This window comes from Corythoichthys intestinalis, chromosome 3 (assembly GCF_030265065.1).
Source record: "Corythoichthys intestinalis isolate RoL2023-P3 chromosome 3, ASM3026506v1, whole genome shotgun sequence".
Taxonomy (NCBI): Eukaryota; Metazoa; Chordata; class Actinopteri; order Syngnathiformes; family Syngnathidae; genus Corythoichthys; species Corythoichthys intestinalis.
Genome location: NC_080397.1, coordinates 24962389 through 24984008, shown reverse-complemented (window position 1 = coordinate 24984008; position 21620 = coordinate 24962389). Strand labels below are relative to the sequence as shown.

General features: G+C 43.2%; 1 protein-coding gene across 1 annotated transcript; it reads right to left on the bottom strand.

Annotated features, from left to right (window-relative positions):
• Window positions 1–1760: 1760 nt before the first annotated feature.
• On the bottom strand, window positions 1761–21602 carry p2rx7 (purinergic receptor P2X, ligand-gated ion channel, 7). Its single transcript, XM_057832742.1, has 13 exons — window positions 21400–21602; window positions 17325–17472; window positions 14602–14673; window positions 14452–14524; window positions 14300–14396; window positions 14130–14210; window positions 13897–14032; window positions 13668–13804; window positions 12389–12479; window positions 12249–12314; window positions 10867–10971; window positions 10673–10780; window positions 1761–2699 (listed from the first exon to the last, which is right to left on the bottom strand). Exons 1-13 carry the CDS (start codon window positions 21522–21524, stop codon window positions 2259–2261), a joined length of 1680 nt encoding a protein of 559 aa, XP_057688725.1. The 5' UTR covers window positions 21525–21602; the 3' UTR covers window positions 1761–2258.
• Between the last annotated feature and the right edge of the window lie 18 nt (window positions 21603–21620).

The window sequence follows — 21620 nt, the reverse complement described above, 5'->3', positions numbered from 1 at the left end:
TACAGCTTAAAAATTAATTAATCGTAATTAATCGCAATTAATCGCAATTCAAACCATCCATAAAATATGCCATATTTTTCTGTAAATTATATATATATTCTGTAAAATAATTTGTTGGAATGGAAAGATAAGACACAAGATGGAGATATACATTCAACATACGGTACATAAGGACTGTAGTGGGCATTTCACTCTACTGTCATTTAAATCTGTCTATGCTGCCCTCACTCTGAAGCGTCTACTTTTTCCAAAGCTAGACAGCTAGTGAACGACGCCTTAATAATCAGACTTCTTCCTTTTTCATCTGATTTATTAATAAAATGGCCTCAAACCACTGTCCTCTTTAGACCGTAGTGAAACTACAAAAAAAAAGTACACAAGCATTGCATTAGCAACAACGTTAGCTTAGCACGCTATACAGGTTCACTAAACATAAACAAAAAACGTCTCATACAAAAAATATATAACATTTTGCTTACTAACATAATATGTACATTCTTTACAACAACCATACTTACGGACAAATCTTGTCCAAGAATCATATAAACACAACATTACAACGTAGGCGTCAGCCCGAGACGTCGTGCAGCCATATTGAACTGGCAAGAAAGCAATAAACCATGTCGCAAAGCGACCACAAGAGTTCGCTGTTAGACAGCACAAAAAACCTTGCTGTAAAACTTACCAAAAGGCAGAATACTGTCTGAGCGGGACATGTGCGTTAATTGCATCAAATATTTTAACGTGATTAATTTAAAAAATTAATTACCGCGCGTTAACGCGATAATTTTGACAGCCCTAATATATATATATATATATAATATATATATATATATACAGGGTGACCCAAAAAAAAGTTTACACTGCCATAATACAATTTAAATGCCATATTTATTCATCTTAGAATTACAATTTAATCACAAATTATACATTATTGTAAAGAACATGTACCGTACACTCTATTTTTCAATGTGTCCTCCCTTAAGTGTCACAACAGCCTCCAGGCGCCTGCGGAACGCTTGACAGGTCTTCTTTATGTAGGATGCTGTCATCTTTTCCCAAGATCTGACAATGGACCTCTCCAAGGCTGCCACAGACGTTTGTGGTTTCTTACAGGCACTGTCCTCCACAGTTGCCCATATGCTATAATCCAGGGGATTGAGATCTGGACTCTGGGGTGGCCACACATCACCTTGTCAATCAACTTTTTGGTCCGCACAGATCGGCACTTCCAGACCCATGTTTTCGTGAGGCTGTTCCAGTATCTTTCAGCTTCTTTTTAACTTTGTAGACTGCACATCTGGATATTCTCAGATTTGCTGCAATCTCAGTAGGTGTCAGACCGGCACGCAGCAATTCAGGTACAGCTAAGGTTTTCTTCATTTTCAGCAGAAGCACAGGAATTGTAGAGACAAAAGATTACCAGCTGCATTGAGTGACCTTAATGAATCACTTAAGCATGACAACCTATTTAGATATGTTTCAATGGCTTTTAAACAAGCAGTCAACTGAATGTAAACTTTTTTTGGGGTCACCCTGTATATATATACATATATATGTATATATATATATACATATATATATATACATACATATATATATAAATTATATAATAATATAATAAAACCAATAAAATTTGTTATATATATATATATATATACAGTGGGGAGAACAAGTATTTGATACACTGCCAATAGGAAAACCCATTGGCAGTGTATCAAATACTTGTTCTCCCCACTGTATATATATATTGTCCGCCAACTTTTTCTTCTGGTGTGGCCTTATACATTATTTACTTATTGTGCATTTATGTGTGGATAAATCTAATTTTTGCATTGTGCATAGATGGAGAGGGGGCCTCAGGGATTTCTTGCTTGGTTGCCCAAGAAACCCTAGCAACACCACTGCCCTTAGAGAACACAATATACATACACTATTTATTTTACTTTTATTGGGACTCGAGTGTTCTGTATTATTTTTATTGGCGAATTATTTTATCTTTGCCTCTTTCATTTCCACCTTCTGTAGTCACCACTCCGAGACATATGGAGGATGTGGTAACATCTTTAGTAGTGCAGATTATTTGAAGACAAACAGTTTGTTCCACATAAATGTGATTAGATATAATCAGAGAAAGATGTATTTTGTCCCTTCCATGCATACATCTGGAATACCTTTACAAACAAATAATGAACGTCCGCTATACAAAAATGTGCTTTTTGATAAGAGTAACAAAGTCTTGACAGCATCTTTTTCAGTCATATTTCTGCTTCATTACTGCTGTATCGCCCATCCAGGCTAGGGAATGCCTCTCTGATTTTGGTCACACAGCAGCGTGGGATGGCAGGACGGGTGTCCGGTGGTGGGACGCCAAACCTCCAGGCCACATACTGGCGGTAGGCGCAGCGCCGTAAAGCGGCTGCGCTGGGCGGTGTCTGAGTGAGGGGGTCTCGGTAGAGGAGCAGTTCCTCCAGGAGGGGGCGTTGAAGTGCAAACTTGTGGAATAACACCGAGGTGGACACGCAGGCGCCTTCATTGCTGCGCCGGCAGCACAACTCCTCCTGCGGGAGGGCGGAGGCGCTGCAGCAACCACACTTGCACCAATTTGGAGGATGGCCTTGGGATTTGGAGAAGGAAGCTGTGAAGGACTGAGGGTCCCGAAGGAGACAGAGAGTGGCCATCATGTGTCCTATGTCCTCCTGGCAAAAAAAAAAAACATTTTACGGGCCAATATCTTGATTTCACTAAGTAACTGGTCTGCAATGAAGATCAGGTGTAATCGTTGACACGATATTTGCTGCAGTTACATGATACCAGGGTCAAAGCGATAAATGCAAGAACCACATTAAAAAGGTGACATGACGTGATAGAGTGTATATACTAGTTGTTACTGAAAAAAGGTTGCAAAAGAGGGTGGGGGGCGCAGCATAATCACAAGTGTTGTCAGTAACGGTTACTGTAATCTGCTTACTTTCGTTCAGTAACAAGCAATCTAACGAATTCATTTTTCCAACGCAGTAATCTGATTAAAGTTAGTTTCCTTAGTGCCTGTCCGTTACTATTTTGTTGTTGCCTCATAATGTATGTAGAATGAAGAATACTGTGGTCATGTACGAAGAGCATTTTGAATAAAAAACGATTCCTTTGAGTTTGGGACTGACATCACATCTCACGTTTTCTCATCGGGAAAAGAAAAAAAACGTGTCACGTGTATTACCATCCTGTGAGCACTGTCTGCGGCGAGGCCAAGGGCTACTCGTCAGGATGCCAACAGTTAAAGGCAGGAGTTATACCACAAACGGCTGCATTTGCACACTGGAAATACAGCCATTACTTCACATTTCTGCCCAGTAAAGATGACAAAATATCTCCGTGCGCTGCAAACTTTGCGCTGGCTCAAAAAGACTCAACCGCTAAAAACTTGACATCCAATTCAAGAAACCACTTGGAATTACAGCACAACGCGACATAACTCGAAACAAAGCATACAGCTAACAAGACAGCCAACCAGCCTTTACGTACATTTTATCATTACAGTTTGTAACCATAGGCAGAGTTTTACCGTAATTTCACGAATATAACGCGCACTCTTTTCCCCAAAATCAACTTGTAAAATCATGGGTGCGCATTATACACGGGTACATGGATGGAGACAGAAATATATATATTTCATATATATATATATATATATATATCTAAAGACTTTTTTTTTTAATTGACACGGCCATGTTGTGTTGAAGAAAACGTATGCGGCGATCCGTTGCCGACCATTACGGTACATGACGTCACCATTTTGTTTCGGTAATACTTGTTTCAGTAATACCACGCTGATTGGTCGAATGATTTCGTCTGTGTTAAATTCTGCTTTTTTCACTCTTCATAAAGCACAGAATTTAGTTTCTTGAACTCATTTGAGTCAACGTTTATTGCAACTCGGCAACTCGGACCATAACAAACGTAACACAACACAGAGTTCCTGTGTCCGTCGACTATATCTGTCCCTCGGGAAACTCAAACCCAAATAACAATAGTTCCTCTTGTTACAGTCCACAGTGATGCGCTTTTTACGTTTTCCGACTTCGGACCCCACTTTTATTTTACCGTATCAATCCATGGAAGAAACATTCATTCATCATGATGAAACGAGCAAGTTATGCAGCAGTCTTTAAAAGATAAGTCACATCTGTTTCGTTTTCTCCTAGATTCTGGTAAGGTGGAGAAGTTGTCTAATCATATTATTACCGTAAATATTGTCAGTTCATGGTAATGTTTTGAACTACCAATGTGCTATGCTTGTGCTGTGTTTCACCAGTCAGTAAAATGACATTTCTGTATCTGTACACGAGCTCTTTTTTCTAATATTCTTCTATTTATTGGTGCTAAAATTAGGGTGCGCGTTATAAACGGGTACAATAATTTTGCCTAGATTTTACAAGTAAATTTGGGGTGCGCATTATACACGGGTGCGCCTTATATTCGGGAAATTACGGTAGTTTTGTGTGGGTGTGAGGGGGTGGGGGGCAAACCATGTTGATGACTCTGAAACAAAAGTTTGGATACACCTCATCATTTTTGCTTTTTATCTATTTTCACTACTATTGTAACTTCTCACTGAAGATATTAAAATTATGAACGAACATGGGGAATTATGTACTTGGCAAAAAAAAAAAAAAGTGAAATAACTGAAAACAGGGTTTATATTCTACATTCCTCAAAGTATCCACCCTTGAGGCGTCTCCAAACTTTTGGCCTATACTGTACATATACACATCTTGACACTGTTCGTGTTCAATCCTCAGTTCAAGCTCAGTTGTTGTTGGTAGCTTTTGAAAGCTTAGGTTTAAAGAAATTCTAAATATCCATCTTGCCTCCTCAGGTGTTACAAGCCGCCGTCAGCGGCATTGATTTAGTCTTTCCATATCCTGTTTTATTTTGGTAGGTTACTTTGTGTTCACTTAAGTCAGCTTTGTCTTCCTCCCCTAATCACCTGAGTGCCAACACCTGTTCTCCATTAGCTGTACTCCTTAAATACTCCTCTTGTTTGTTGCCATTTGCCAGTGCGTTTTCAATGTTTTGGACATCAGTAGGCCATCACGTCACCACCGTCATTCAAGATAAGTTTTTGCCATTGCCTGTTTTGTGTTGTACTTTGAAGCCTGTTTTACATTTCCTTTTGTGAATTAAATACTTTTTGGACATTGCAATCCTCTCTGCTCGTGCATTTGAGTTCAGCCGTGTGTGCCCCGCCGTGACAGAACGCACTGGCCAACATGGACTCAGCTGAGAACGAGAGGCTAAGGGCCGCTCTGGGCGCCCAAGGAGTCAGACTCAAAAAGCAAGAAGAACACCTTCATGCACTCAGTCAGGCGGTTGAGCAGCTTTCCCGGGAACAGCGCGGAGGGCAAGAAAACGTGGCTCTTCAGATCCAGCAGCTGGCTCAATCCCTGCAGCTGACACTGAGTCGCCTTGAACCAGCATCGGCCAACACCACGTCTGCCGCTGCTTCACCACCTGCCCCTCCTGTACCTCCTTTGCTGGATCCTGGGAACAGTCACGCTTCGCTCCCCCACCTAGCAGCTCCTGACAAGTTCTCGGGGGAAAAGGGTGACTGCCGCACCTTTCTTTTTCAATGTGACCTTCACTTTAGACTCATGCCTCATGTTTATGAAACTGACGCTGCCAAGTTAGCTTTTATGTTCTCTCATCTATCGGGCCAAGCAGCTGAATGGGCGACCACGGAGTGGGACAGACATTCACCAGCATGCTCCTCGGTAGAGAACTTCACTTTGGCACTCCGAAGAGTGTTCGATCGGGCAGCCCCAACAAGGGAGGCAGTGTGGGCTCTGGAGAATCTGCAGCAGGGTAGGCTCAGCGTGGCTGATTACGCCATCAAGTTTCGGGCTGCCGCGGCAGGTAGTGATTGGAACGACGCAGCTTTGCGTGACTCGTTCCGTCGAGGCCTTTCTGAGACCATAAAGGACCATCTGGCACCGTATGAGAACCCAGCAGACCTAGATTCCATGGTGGATTTGGCCTCAAGAATGGACTTTCGTCTTCGAGAACGAGAGAAGGAGAGGCGTCACACAACGCTCACACGCCAGGACCCATGCCCCCAAACGCTAGAGGCCAAACCAGCCTCTACTGCAGCCGAGGAGCCCATGCAGATTGGCCGCACCAGACTCACCCAGGAGGAGAGACAGCGGCGCCTGCGAGCGAGGCTTTGTTTTTATTGTGGACAGGAGGGACATCAGCGTCCGTCATGCCCGGTAATAATGTCACGTTTGTTTAGGTCTCCTCCAATCAGAGTCCTAACCCACAACACAACTAATTATCCGCAGCGAACCCCCACAGTCGTCACATTAACGTTTCGAGCATACAGACACGAATTCAACGCACTCATAGATTCGGGCGCAGATGAGAACTTGATAGACCGTTCGCTAGTCAACACCTTACACCTGACAACGGTCCCCCTTGCCACCCCAGTCATGACGCGCGCCCTGACAGGGAGGGACCTGGTACGAATCACCCATAGAACAGAGACCATAACCATGATCATAGGCAACCATGTGGAAAGGTTGGCGTTTCATGTAATCAGTTCACCAATGCACCCATTAGTCCTCGGCTTCCCCTGGTTAAGAAGACACAGCCCAACTGTGAACTGGTCTACGGGGCAGGTTACTGCATGGGGAAGGGAGTGTAATAAGGGGTGTCTGATCAATGCGGTTCGTCCTGAATCCGGTTCTGAGACACTGGACGGCCGAAGTAAAGGTGAAAGCTTGCACAATGTTCCCTCGTGCTACCATCACTTGCGTGAAGTATTTAGTAAGGCTAAAGCTATGTCGCTTCCGCCTCACCGTGAGTTCGACTGCCCGATTGACCTTGTCCCTGGGTCACCCATACCAAGGGGGCGTATGCATTCACTTTCCCACAAAGAAACAACAGACATGGACACTTACATTAAAGACTCGTTAAAATCCGGGATAATTAGGCCGTCATCTTCGCCAGCAGGTGCGGGGTTTTTCTTTGTTGACAAGAAAGATGGTTCTCTGCGTCCATGTATCGACTACAGTCCACTGAATGCTATAACAATTAAGAACCGCTACCCTCTCCCTTTAATGTCAACTGCGTTTGAACACCTCCAGGGGGCGCGAATTTTCACAAAGCTCGACCTGCGAAACTCATACCATCTGGTCAGAATCCGAGAGGCCGACGAGTGGAAGACAGGGTTCAACACACCATCCGGTCATTTCGAATACCTTGTAATGCCATTCGGGCTTGCTAATGCTCCAGCGGTTTTTCAGAACATGATAAACACTGTATTACGAGATTACCTAAACCGCTTTGTTTTCGTATATTTGGATGACATCTTGATATATTCCCAGTCTCTCGACGAACACATTCACCATGTCGCGCAAGTTCTCCAAACCCTGTTAGAAAACAAGCTGTATGTGAAGGCAGAAAAGAGCGAGTTCCATGTGCACACAGTCAGTTTTCTTGGTCACATAATATCACCTGGCAAGATGGAAATGGACCCCTCTAAAGTGAGCGCAGTTCAGGATTGGCCCGTGCCCACCAATAGGAGGAAGGTGCAGCAATTCCTGGGTTTTGCTAATTTTTATAGAAAGTTTATCCGTAATTTCAGCACCGTAGCAGCCCCGCTGCATGCGCTCACGTCGCTAACTACGCCATTCAGATGGATGCCCCCGGCCGCCGAGGCCTTCCGCCGTCTGAAAGAGGCATTCGTCTCAGCGCCAGTGCTCACCATACCAGACCCGCAACGACAATTCGTGGTGGAGGTTGATGCCTCAAACGTGGGTCTTGGTGCAATCCTCTCGCAGCGGTCCGGGAAGGACAACCGCCTCCACCCGTGTGCCTTCCTATCCCGGAAAATGACACCAGCTGAGCAAAACTACAATGTCGGTGACAAGGAGTTGCTTGCGGTCATAGTGGCACTGGAGGAATGGAGGCACTGGCTCGAGGGGGCTCCTGTTCCCTTCATCGTGTGGACTGACCACAAGAACCTGGAGTACATCCGTACAGCCAAAAGACTCAATCCCAGGCAGGCCAGGTGGTCATTGTTTTTTTAGTCGTTTCAACTTTGTTCTGTCTTACAGGCCCGGCTCTAAGAATGGGAAGCCGGATGCCCTCTCACGCCTCCATGACCCGACACCTATGGCCAAAGACCCCGAACCCATCCTTCCACCTTCCCGTGTGGTCGGAGCGGTGTCTTGGCCTATAGAAGACCAGGTAAAACGCGAACTCGGTGCGAGCCCGGTACCCAGGGGTTGCCCCCCTGGACGACTGTATGTACCCAATGGTATGAGGTCGCAGGTCATTCATTGGGCTCACACCTCGCTGCTTACTTGTCATCCTGGTTCCCAAAGAACTGCTTATTTTCTGGAGCAGCGTTTTTGGTGGCCTGGCCTGCGGCGTGATGTCAAGGAGTATGTTGCAGCCTGCACAGTGTGTGCTCGCAACAAAACATCGACAAAGCGAGCCTACGGACTACTCCAACCTCTTCCAGTTCCCAGCAGGCCATGGTCACACATCTCTGTTGACTTTGTCACAGGTTTGCCCCCTTCCAAGGGGAATACCGTAATCATGACTATCGTAGACCGGTTTTCAAAAATGGTCCATTTTGTCCCCCTGTCTAAGTTACCTTCGGCCAAAGAGACAGCTCAGTCATGTGGTGCGGATCCATGGAATACCAACGGACATCGTCTCGGACAGAGGCCCCCAATTCACATCCAAGTTCTGGAAGGAGTTCTGTTCCCTCCTGGGGGCCTCGGTCAGCCTAACATCTGGCTACCACCCGGAGTCGAACGGTCAGACAGAGCGTATCAACCAGGACCTGGAAACCAGCCTCCGCTGCCTGGTGTCACAGAACCCCACCTCATGGAGTGAACACTTGTTGTGGGTGGAGTACGCCCACAATTCTCTGCCTACAGCTGCCACTGGTCTTTCCCCTTTCCATTGCGTCCTGGGCTTCCAGCCTCCCACGCTCCCCAGCTGCGAGAGGGAGGTGCGGGTGCCATCTGCGCATGCTATGGTCAGGAGATGCCGGCGGGTGTGGGCGGCTGCTTCCAAGGTCTTGATGCAGGGGGTCGCCCGCATGAAGGCTGCAGCGGATCGCCGGCGACGTCTGGCACCGGGATACAAACCAGGGCAGCGTGTATGGCTCTCCACCAAGGATCTACCTTTGCGAGTAGATTCCAAAAAGCTTGCGCCGAGGTTTGTGGGACCCTTCCCCATTTCAAAGGTCATTAAACCTGTCTCTGTCCGCCTTCGCCTGCCCAGGTCTCTCTGCGTTCACCCAACTTTCCACGTTAGCCGACTCAAGCCCGTGTGTGAGAGCTCCTTGGTGCCGCCTGTCGCGCCCCCTCCACCGCCGAGGATGGTGGACGGCGGCCCGGTCTACACCGTCCGAAAGCTCTTGGCTGCCCGCAACCGCGGCAGGGGCCGTCAGTTCTTGGTCGACTGGGAGGGATATGGGCCTGAGGAGAGGTCGTGGGTACCGGCCAGCTACATCGTGGACAAGACCCTCATCAAGGATTTTGACCGTGCTGCCTCTTCTCGGCATGGTCCGTCAGGAGCCGGACCTGGTGGGGGGGGTACTGTTACAAGCCGCCGTCAGCGGCATTGATTTAGTCTTTCCATATCCTGTTTTATTTTGGTAGGTTACTTTGTGTTCACTTAAGTCAGCTTTGTCTTCCTCCCCTAATCACCTGAGTGCCAACACCTGTTCTCCATTAGCTGTACTCCTTAAATACTCCTCTTGTTTGTTGCCATTTGCCAGTGCGTTTTCAATGTTTTGGAGATCAGTAGGCCATCACGTCACCACCGTCATTCAAGATAAGTTTTTGCCATTGCCTGTTTTGTGTTGTACTTTGAAGCCTGTTTTACATTTCCTTTTGTGAATTAAATACTTTTTAGACATTGCAATCCTCTCTGCTCGTGCATTTGAGTTCAGCCGTGTGTGCCCCGCCGTGACATCAGGTGTAGTTTTGGCTCAAAGGACAGTCTCTAAGGTGCTAGTCAAATGACCTGTTCGAAAATTTTGACCCATTATGAAATACTTTGTAGGAGTCTTCTTCATTTCATTCATTTTTGTTGTTTTATTGTTTTACAACTTTTATAGACAAAATTTTAACGACTAGGTCTTTATTTTAAAGGGGAAGTTCACAATTTTTGACATTAGGCTTAATCTTCGAGTTAGCGGGGGTATTAGTCGTTGGAGTTGATTTGTTAGTTTCATGGCTCCGGATTGGCTAAGCTAAAGCGAGTCAATGGTGGTTGAAATCAACTCCCCCGAGTAATTAAGCCACCGCTAACTAGAAGATTAAGCCTTATGTGAAAAATTCAATTACATGCGATGACATTTTTCTGTTTTCATTTTTATGTTGAGGCAGCGTAAGGAGAAAAATTGGTAAAAAGTAACTGATAAGTTACTTTTAAAGTAACTTAGTTACTTTGATGATAAAGTAATCAGTAAAGTAACTAGATTACTTTTTTAAGGTGTAATCAGTAATCAGTAATTAAATTACTTTTACAAGTAATTTGTGACAACACTGATAATCACAACTCGTATCTCGAATAAATTCAAAGATGGGTTGTATTCCAAGACATTTGTTTTGTCTTTCCCTTCTTTTTACATCTCTAATTCAACCCTTACCCTTTGTGTCTGAACACGAATGGTCTTGGCGTCCTGCAAGCGTTTCTTGCGAGACATTTTCACCAAACGGATGTTGTCCTCGTCCATATAGGATACGCACAGAACACGCTGAAACATTGAAAAACACAAAAAGACAAACGCCTCGTGAAAATGGATGAATAAATACAGTATGTTCCATGTCAAACATATCAAACCTCATTTTTGTCTGGGATGGACTCCACTTTCTTCTCGGAGTAGGTCTGTCCCGGTTCGGCCGCGTAGGAGCTTGTCCCGATCAGCCAGTCCATCAGAATAGTTGTCTGTGAGTACAGGTGAGGAGTTGAAACAGTTGGCCACCATTAGCACTTGAAACTCCCTAGTATAACAGGAAGTCTTACGGCCAAATGAAGCCTCCTGAACAGTTGAAGTTTTCTAGCAAATTGGTTTGGCAAAGGGTTAATTATTTAAGGCTTCATGTGTACAAGACGCCCCCTGCTGGCCCAAACTTTTTTTGTCATTTAAACTCTCAGATGTGATGAGCTCTTCTCTTTAAATTCTATTCATGTTTATAAAATACCCAGCCTATTTCTCTTTTTGGATATAACTTCACCAGCCTCGGAAAACACTCTCTCATGTTGAACAGGGCGGAGCTTAGGGGGGCCCAGTAAGCGGGCGTGTTTGGGCGAGGGTCAAACACTAAGGTAAGATGCGCAGACAGAGAATATAGTGTATGTGTTTCAATATCTCAGCCTCCCTCAAACCCCTACTCAGCCGATCATTTTGAGGGACCCACGAAAGTGTGGAGGGGCCTGTGAATAATTATCCACTAGCAACTCCAATGCCCCCGGTCAGACTGTCCACTCGGGGACCCCATTTATACTCATCACACCTGGGCCCTGTTCACATTTGGTCCGCCACTGGTGGTATCTTAAAGCAAGCTTATACAGTGGGGAGAATAAGTATTTGATACACTGCCAATGGGAAAACCCATTGTATCAAATACTTGTTCTCCCAACTGTAAATGTTAATCATATACACTCAATAGTTTTGAGTCACTTTCTCATAGTCTTGAATGGTGAAGTGTCTCCTAACTTTTGACCGAGGATTTAGTTGTTCCAAAACCCTACGCAAAACCACTTCCCAAACCACAACGTAATTCATGACATTACCCGCCCTTAAAGATTCAAATTCCACTGCATGAAAGGCTTCCTGGATTTCTCAGTACACGCTCCGGAGCTTCGGTGAATTTCACCCCATCACTTTTGCTTACTTTACTTAGTAACATACCATATACAAGAAGCCAATTAAAACACTTATTAAAATATGTGTAAAGTCCGACAACCATGATATCAAATAAGTTCAGTTGTGCGCATGTTGAAACCAGGCACAAATGATACCTCCTCCAAACATTAAAGTATCAAATACCAAGTCATACTAGTGGTAACCTGTTTGATGGCAGGAGTTAATGTCAATCATAAGTCAGAAAACGAGACACTAACACTTCAACATTAAGTAAAAGTGGATATCCGGGGTGTCAGTTTATGAATTGTGGTGTGAAAATGTCAATAGCGTGATCTGATGTGTGAGTAGATCTTACCAGAGCATAGTAGGATAACGTTGAGCCGATGTAGACAATGAGTTGAATAAAGCTGAACTTTCCCGCCTAGAAGAAAAATATACAAGAGCTACCTAATCAAAAATAATTTCAGTAAAAGTATTATATATAATAGTTAAGACCTGCCCAAAGACCATGATGTCAAAGCGGATGCCAAAAACTTTGTAGAGAGTCCTCTTCTCCACACCATCCACCATCTTGTACTTTGAAAATCTGACATTCATTTTACATATAAACAGGGGTGAAAGTGGGCCAGAATGATCAGAAACGCAGTTTCAGTATAAGATTCAGGGCCAGAACGCAGTTCCGGTATAAGATTCGGGGCCGGAATGGTGTTCCAGTACACAATGCTTTGCCTCCGAAAATATGACGGCAACTGTCAAAACGCTATGTAAAAAAAAAAAAAAAAAATGATAATGCTAAGGTGCCACACATGCATTTCATCTCCAAGAACAAAACAATCTACCAACATTTACATACACAAGTGTTAACAACAAGCATAATGAAGTGCTTGTGTAGCGTAATCCGTTTCCACCAATATTTATTATTTTATTCCACGGACGGCATGGAGGTTTCTGCAGCTGCTGCACTTATCAGAGTCTGACGATGATGAGTCACATCAATGTGCGAATGCACACAGCAAAGCAAAATGCCTGGGCTAATTTAACTGTTCAATTGGGTAACATACTGACATGTGATTAGCAGAGGTACTTAGCTCTGATTGGTTCAAATGTGCATGTTTTGTGGAACAGCAAAAAAAAAAAAAAAAGATTTGTTGAATTGATGCGACAAAACAAGGGCAAAATATAAAATGGATCAAATTTTTAAGAGCAACGAAAGAGTTGAGGAGGCTTATTTATCATATTTAGTTTTATTTGCTCTGAGGGGGAGGTTCAGAACATCTTAGCTGTCAATGTGCACTTTGGACTTATATTTGTTCATTTATGTTAGGCTACTTTTTCATTTCCTTATGATTTGAAAAAGTCATCATTTGCGCGATCTTAAAAATATATTCCATTTCACTCTGCATAATATGTCATTTGTACTTATTTATCTGAATGTATGTTACTTACATCTTTATTATTAAAAAAAAAAAAAAAAAAAAGTAAATGTTTACATTAACTTATCTTCTTCAGTAGTTAAAATTGAGATTTGGCATTTAGTATGTGAGGAAATGAGGGAAAATAAAAATTAGAAGATGGAGGTTGGGGTTCTTGCTTTATTGGTTTTATTTGGCAAATCATTGAAAAAAAATAAAAATTTTGAATGAAAAATAAATATATCAAATTTCTGGCTCCGTGGCGACCTTCACGTCGGGGAGTTCCGAAATGAAATTCTAGCCACTTTCACCCCTGCATATAAACAATACTGTTCTGGAAAATTTTGATTGAAGAATGGTACCTGAAGTTGAACCCGGGGGAGAGGGTCTTGTTGCTCTCCTTCTGATCCAGACGTCTGAAAGAGTAGGCAGGCAGGCAGCGTCTTGTCAGATGGTCTAGGTTGCAATCCCATTTGATCTGGATGCCTATTACGCCTCCCTGTGGGAGACAGTTGCAGGTTACTTGTTATTGTAGCATCTAGTGTTTGCACTATGTAGCTACAGGATGATACCAGTGGTGCTGTTTCATACCTCCACAGCCATTGTTGAGAAGTTCTCCCCAGCCAACTTGACAACATCTCCCAGCATGAAGATTGGACACAAAGAGTCATTCGCATGCTGACATCTGCTCAGGTAGGCCTCCGTCATCTCCGGTAAGATGTTCCTCCTAACAGACAGGCCTCAACATGGGTGCTAGTACACCAACATTGCATGTTTGACGGAAAAAGTCAGGTAAGTACAAGAGTACGTGTAGGAAATATTACTTGATAAAGTTGAAGGCAGGAAAGCGGATGTTGTTCTTGATGAGAACCGTGTACTTCTCAGCAGATGCCAGCAAAGCAGGCCTGCATACACACAAACACACACACGGCTGTTAGCGTAACAGGCAAAAAGTACACAGTCTTTTCAGGAAGTAGAAGCTGTCCACAAGTACCTAGGTGGCTTGTGCTTATCTTCTATAGGACACCAGGCCGCTACTTCGCATGTTCTTGTCAATGCATCGAATCTTACGCACAAGCCTGTCTGGATACCTGGGGGAGGTCAGAAATATTAATGATGTCACAAAAACAAGTCATGTCACAGTACCGTGGCTGTGAGGGTCCCAGGCGCCTCGCTCGCAGTCCTCGTGATGTTGACACCGACGACCACTGGAGGGAGGCTAAGAGACAAAATGTCAGTTTTGTTACCGTGACAACACTGATAATCCAGAGGGCTCGCTATGATGATGATGAGTACCTCTGGGCATCGTCCTTGCGTTTGGTTCTTAGTAACAATGAGGTTGGTTATCACAAAGAAAGAGTTCTTGTCCTGGAGAGGAGAACAACAAATGTGTCACCATGGTGATCACACATGCGGAACAATACAAACAATGAGGGCTATGTCCGAAAAGGTTGCGCAGAGGAGGCACCAAGAATATTTGGAAAATTGAGCTACTGAAGCAACATGAACATTAGTAGCTGTGTCTATCTGTCGTTAACAGCCTCAAGAAGCCACAACCTCAAATGGAAAATGAGTCTCCTATTTTGGTTCAAAGCAGCCATTTTAGTAGTTATTGCCAAATATTCAAAATCCCTGGAATTTCCAGGAAATTCAGCAGCTGAAGTAGATTCTACACGGCAGAAAAAACTACTAGAAAAATCTACAGAAATGAAACAATACCCGTCAAAACAGCATGAGTGACCTCTCGTGGAGAAAACATTTACTTACCATTAAATTAAAACTAGCGTATCTCGGGTCTTCCGTGGTCTATCGGTGCCAAATAAAAACTGTTAAAACATGCGTGTGAGTAATATTGATGGCAGCACTCTAAGTGAAATAGTTAATTTTTGTGGTGATTTAAAGAGCATACGAAAGGAGAAAAAAGTCTTAAATAGCATTATTATGTGAATTAGAATCATATTTTGAGACAATTCGACTATATACAACAATTTAGCAAAGCGCAGATGACGAGAAATTAGTCTTTTAATCTGCCGGTTAGTCACGCCTACCGTTATAGGGCTCGAGCGTCCCCAGCAGGTGGATGACATCAGCGGGAGACTGGGCTCATCGGTTTTACTATTCAGCCCATTGAGGCGGAATTATTCAGAACGAGGAAAACGCGATGAAGAGAGCCGCAAAATGTCATTGTTTCAGTCTCTCTACTCCAATATTTTTACAGGATATTCTTTTTATCCAAGTATTTTCCCCAATAGCTAAATAAATGGCTTGAGAAGGACCAGTCAGCCCGTCGTGGGGGAACTATTCACAACGAGGAAAACGCGACAAAGAGAGCTGCATAATGGCATTGTTTCTGTCTCTTTACTTCAATATTTTTACAGGATATTCTTTTTATCCAAGTATTTTCCCCAATTGCTAAATAAATGGCATGGTCATGACAAATAACAGTCTTGTGCTAAATGGAATATGAAATAATAAAAATGCACTTATTCAGGACGACATGGCAAAATTACTCCATAATGGTCAAAACTGTCCACTTCACCTTTACTGTCGCACCTCCGAAACGATATTTTATGACACCTAAATCAGACATATGTCATTTCCCTTCCCCGGCTTCGGAGAATGGTAAACAAACCAAGAGGCGTGACAGCTAGCCGACATGCTAACCCGAACCGAGTGATGTTTCAAAGTCTTCAAAGCGGAAAATCACACATAACTAGCCCGGATTATTTGACATGACGACTGGGTTGTCGATTGTCTTCGCGGATCGGCAAACCGCCCAGCGGAGAGCAATTTACCGTTCGTTCCCCGGAGGAGGGCGGCTGCCGCTAACGTGCAGGAAATGTGCACGAGGAGAGCGTTTTACATGCCTATCAATAATCAAACGTAAGTAGTCTTTTATTTAAAGAAAGTTTGTAGTGTTTACTTTGTAATCGCTGTATTAATATTTGACATAATACAAAACAAGATGTTTACTCACTTCCTCCTAAGTCCAATGGTCACACAGTAGTAGGGCTTGGCCAATATCCACGGTGAATGGGAACCTTTTGAAACTCCAAAAAGGCGCACACTCCTCTCCCTCATAAAGCAAGATTTTTCCGCAGCCGTTTGGCTGGCGTGATGCGAAAAATAAACGTATTAATCCGCAAAATCAGCTGAATCCTTAGTCCTCATACACAACAGTAGGCTGTATAGTGAAGAGGAGTCCTTCTCCCGTACACGTCACAGCGCCCTCCTCCTCAATGCAAGACCGAAGCCGGAAGTCACTCATTTTCATGGCGCGGGATTCAAAAAACTAAATAAATATAGCGATCGCTTCCACACACATCCAAGCGGTCTATATCATTCAGGAGCATAAAATACTGCGTGTATTATGAAATAAACATGCTTTTTCGTGTCACATGCACTTTAAACACACCACTTAATTGAATAGGCTGGCATGATCATGAGACTTCCAACTGCAAGCTTGTCTATAGTCATGTAATTGTATTTTTACGTCCGATTAGTAGAATGACGTCATGTGATTATTGTTGCGACGGCTCATTGTTGAAACTAGTAGAGCCACTGAGCTGGCAAAAAAGTAAAACATGAACAATAAAGAGATATTTCACGACTCTAGTGTAGCCCAAGTAGTGGAGTAAGAGTAGCATTTCTTCTTCACTAATCTACTCATGTAGAAGTAAAAAGTATGGCGTGTTAAAACTACTCTTAGATGTACGTATTTCTAAAAAAGTTACTCAAGTAAATGTAACACAGTAAATGTAAAACGTTAACCTACTACCCAACTCTGGTCATGAGTAGATCTACAAAATATTCTCAAGAAGCCATACTGGAAAAGACAGGAAGCCATCTATTTTGCATTGAAGTGCTAATTTTAGGCTCTGCTTGGTCTCAGCTCAACTACAAGACAATCTGAAATTCAGTTGCCATGTCTGTTACAAGACCAGAGAAAGAGTTTAAATGGTGAAAGGCATCAAAAACCCTGAAGATGACCACCTTGAGAAGTTTCATCATACCCTGACCTGCGAAAGTCCGCTGTAGTCAGCCTCATCCCAGATGGTCACCCCCTCGCCGGGGAGCTGCATGGAGGCCACGCCTTTCACCTTGGCAGTCACAGAGCTGACCACCCCATCAAATTGTTGGTACTTCCTGTTCCACAACATCAGCCCACTAACAAACAACAACAGATGTTATGTTGGCACCTCAGCCACAATTTAGCATGCCATGTTTTAACTGTCCATCTTATACTTTTGTCCATTTAGCACATCTGTAAATTTATTGTTTAAGGATATCATATCTTAAAGCGGCACTCTACTCAGTTTCCAATATTTTGAACCATTTCATGCATTAGTCGAAATGGAAGTGTGTCCTTGGTTGAAGCGTGTTAGCCAAGTGTTTTTATTTTTATTTTATTTTTTTAATGTGATTGCGATCGCGTTTGGAAGTTATATCCCTCTGCAGACGTAAAGGTGCACTCAGTGATGTCACACTTTACACATTTATTTATTTATTTTCAATCAGGCTTCGGGGCCCGACACAGCACTGAGTCAGCACTGTTAAAAGTGCACAATGACATTGCACTTTCTGTGGATAAAGGAAACTCAGCTATCCTTGTTTTGCTAGACCTCACAGCACCATTCGATACAGGCGACCATACAGTTCTTGTATCTTGTTTAGAGCACTTCATAGGTATCCGTAGTAACATTCTTCAATTGTTCAAATCGTACTTAGAACATAGGACCTTCACGGTAATGATTTGGGAATTTTGCTCCTCACAAACTTCTCTGTCTTGCGGGGTGCCACAAGGCTCTATTTTAGGGCCTGTTCTGTTTGCACTTTATCTCCTACCTTTTGGATCAATTATAAAAATAATTATAATAATTGTACTATATTATAAAATTATAATATCTTTTTTCATCTTTATGCTGATGACCTGCAGCTGTTCCCCCGGACACCCAACAAAAAAACTGCTATCACTAATTTGAAGGAGTGCATTTCCAATGAGAAGCAGTGGCTAGCACATACTTTTTACACCTTAAGGAGAGCAAAACTGAATATATAACTTTTGGCACACCTTCCATGATGAATGCCCTTGAGCCCAACTCTGGCGCTCTGGCTCCCTTTTTTGAGATACACATTAAGAATCTCAATGATATTCGATAGCAGGCTCAACTTTGAAAAACAGATTAGTTCTGTTGTTTTTTTCCAGCTCTGTCTCTTGGCCAAAGTGAAGCCTTTTCGCCACGACCTTGAAAAAGCAATTTACGCTTTTATAAGCTCAAGGCTGGACTACAGCAATGCACTTTTTGTTGGTCTTCCCAAGTCCTCTATTTCTCGTGTGCAACTTGTTTAAAATGCTGCTGCTCAATTTTTAACCCAGACGTGAACGTATTATCCGTGTGTTATCATCACTCCACTGGCTTCCACTTCATTTTAGAATTGATTTCAAGCTTTTACTGTTTGTTTTTAATTCTATTAATAGCCAGGCGGTTTCTTATTTATCTGAGATTTTAACCCTCCGTAACTCTGGCAGTGCTTTTCATTCTACAGGCCAGCTTCTTTTGCAAGAAAGTCGAGAATCGAGTCTTTTGCAGTTGCTGCCCCCAGGTTGTGGAATAGCCTGCCCCCTGAAATCTGCACCACAACGACTCCAGGCCTTTTTAACTCAAGGTTAAAGACCCACTTTTTTAGACTCTTTTTCTCCAGACTAGGGTAGCCTGTTTAAGGATTTTAATGTTTTCGGATTTTATGTTTTATTGTTTTATTTGCTGTTTGACTTTTATCGGGATGTGTTGTTTTTGGTTTTCAGTATTATTGTATAATACTTTCCTTCCTTTTATTTACAGTGGGGCAAATAAGTATTTAGTCAACCACTAATTGTGCAAGTTTTCCCACTTGAAAATATTAGAGAGGCCTGTAATTGTCAACATGGGTAAACCTCAACCATGAGAGAATGTGGGGGAAAAAAACTGAAAATCGCATTGTTTGATTTTTAAAGAATTTATTTCCGAATCATGGTGGAAAATAAGTATTTGGTCTATACCAAAAGTTCATCTCAATACTTTGTTATGTACCCTTTGTTGGCAATAACGGAGGCCAAACGTTTCCTGTAACTCTTCACAAGCTTTTCACACACTGTTGCTGGTATTTTGGCCCATTCCTCCATTCGGATCACATCTACAGCAGTGATGTTTTGGGGCTGTCTCTGGGCAACACGGACTTTCAACTCCCTCCTCACCCCGTGGCGTCAAAATGATAACAAGAACGGGGAGCAAAAATCCCAGAACCACATGGGGGGACCTCGTGAATTACCTACAGAGAGCTGGGACCACAGTAATAAAGGCTACTATCAGTAATACAATGCGCCACCAGGGACTCAAATCCTGCACTGCCAGACATTTCCCCCTGCTGAAGAAAGTACACGTCCAGGCCCGTCTGCGGTTCGCTAGAGAGCATTTGGATGATCCAGAAGAGGACTGGGAGAATGTGTTATGGTCAGATGGAACCAAAATAGAACTTTTTGGTAGAAACACAGGTTCTCTTGTTTGGAGGAAAAAGAATACTGAATTGCACCATACCCACTGTGAAGCATGGGGGTGGAAACATCATGCTTTGGGGCTGTTTTTCTGCAAAAGGACCAGGACGACTGATCTGTGTAAAGGAAAGAATGAATGGGGCCATGTATCGAGAGATTTTGAGTGAAAATCCCCTTCCATCAGCAAGGGCATTGAAGATGAGACGTGGCTGGGTCTTTCAGCATGACAATGATCCCAAACACACAGCCAGGGCAACAAAGGAGTGGCTTCGTAAGAAGCATTTCAAGGTCCAGGAGTGGCCTAGCCAGTCTCCAGGTCTCAACCCCATAGAAAGTCTGCGGAGGGAGTTGAAAGTCCGTGTTGCCCAATGACAGCCCCAAAACATCACTGCTTTAGAGGAGATCTGCATGGAGGAATGGGACAAATTACCAGCAACAGTGTGTGAAAAGCTTGTGAAGACTTACAGAAAACGTTTGGCCTCCGTTATTACCAACAAAGAATACATAACAAAGTACTGAGAGGAACTTTTGGTATTGACCAAATACTTATTTTCCACCATGATTTGCAAATGAATTATTTAAAAATCAAACAATGTGATTTTCTGGGTTTTTTTCCACATTCTGTCTCTCATGGTTGAGGTTTAACCATGTTGACAATCACAGGCCTCTCTAATATCTTCAAGTGGGAGAACTTGCACAATTAGTGGTTGACTAAATACTTATTTGCCCCACTGTATCATGAATTATGTTTGTCGTTGTTGGTAAGCACTTAGACGAAATTTTGGGTTTTTGTAGCGGGCTATAGAAAAAAAAATGGATTTGATTCATGCAAGTACACCACGCCCTTTACGTTTATCTTTGACACCCACGCACTGAGCCGTCTAGCCAGCCAAGAGGCACAACACCAGCTCGTTTGCCACCAAAAGTCACTGTCCTGGTCTGATCGACTTGAGCCGCCCCAACTCCAATGCATTAGCTCCAGCCCCCTGCACAATAATGATAATCAGAAATCTTCAAAAGGGCTAAGAAAATGACCGACTAAAATGGCTTAAATAATGACATTCTGAGCACTTTCGATGCAAATTGTCATACAAAATCTGGTAAAATGCCATACAAGGTTATGAAAAATAATGTAAAAAAAAAAAAAAATTCAAAGTCAAGAGCATCTTTAAGGTTCATGTTCAAACAAAAAATATATTGCATACACTTAAATTTAACAAATAATGAGTAAAGAGGGATTTTTTTCCCCTTTACTTCCAATAAAATATAATCTTTTATGGATCATAAAAGTGAGATGTCAGGGGTTGCAACAGCGAGTCAAACATGTAATTTGACGTTTTAACCTGTAGTTAGTACACGTGCGACTCACTCAAAAAGCTGGCAATCATATTGTCCAGCCCAAAATAAAAATAAAAATAAAAAAGTTGCTTCCAAATATGAGGACTACATTATAACGACGTCCCTTCTGCCCACAGTTAGCCAGGATGGTCTAAACAGCAACCCCGTGACCCTCGTGAGGATGCGCGGTACGGAAATTGAAGGAATTAATGATGTGACGTCACCATATAACGAGGAGCACCGTTGCGTTCAAAGTCCATTTAAGCGAACCCAGCCGGACGCTGTGGATGCGGACCAGCTTCGTGGTCTCGTAGCTGCACAGCGCGACCATCTTGCTGCTGATCCCCATCGTTCTTCTTCGACCAGAATTAGAAACAGGACCAGGAGGTCCAGAGACGACTTCGATGAGACTGGAAAGAGGTCACGTGACCCCATTTGATCGACA

Excerpts from the sequence above, each read along its gene's own strand:
- p2rx7 (XM_057832742.1), bottom strand. The coding sequence starts at position 21,524 with ATGGGGATCAGCAGCAAGATGGTCGCGCTGTGCAGCTACGAGACCACG. Across the intron at positions 13,805-13,896 it reads TCTCAACAATGGCTGTGGAG|GGAGGCGTAATAGGCATCCA; the intron begins GTATGAAACAGC and ends TGTCTCCCACAG. Across the intron at positions 12,480-13,667 it reads TCCCCCGGGTTCAACTTCAG|ATTTTCAAAGTACAAGATGG; the intron begins GTACCATTCTTC and ends AATGAATGTCAG.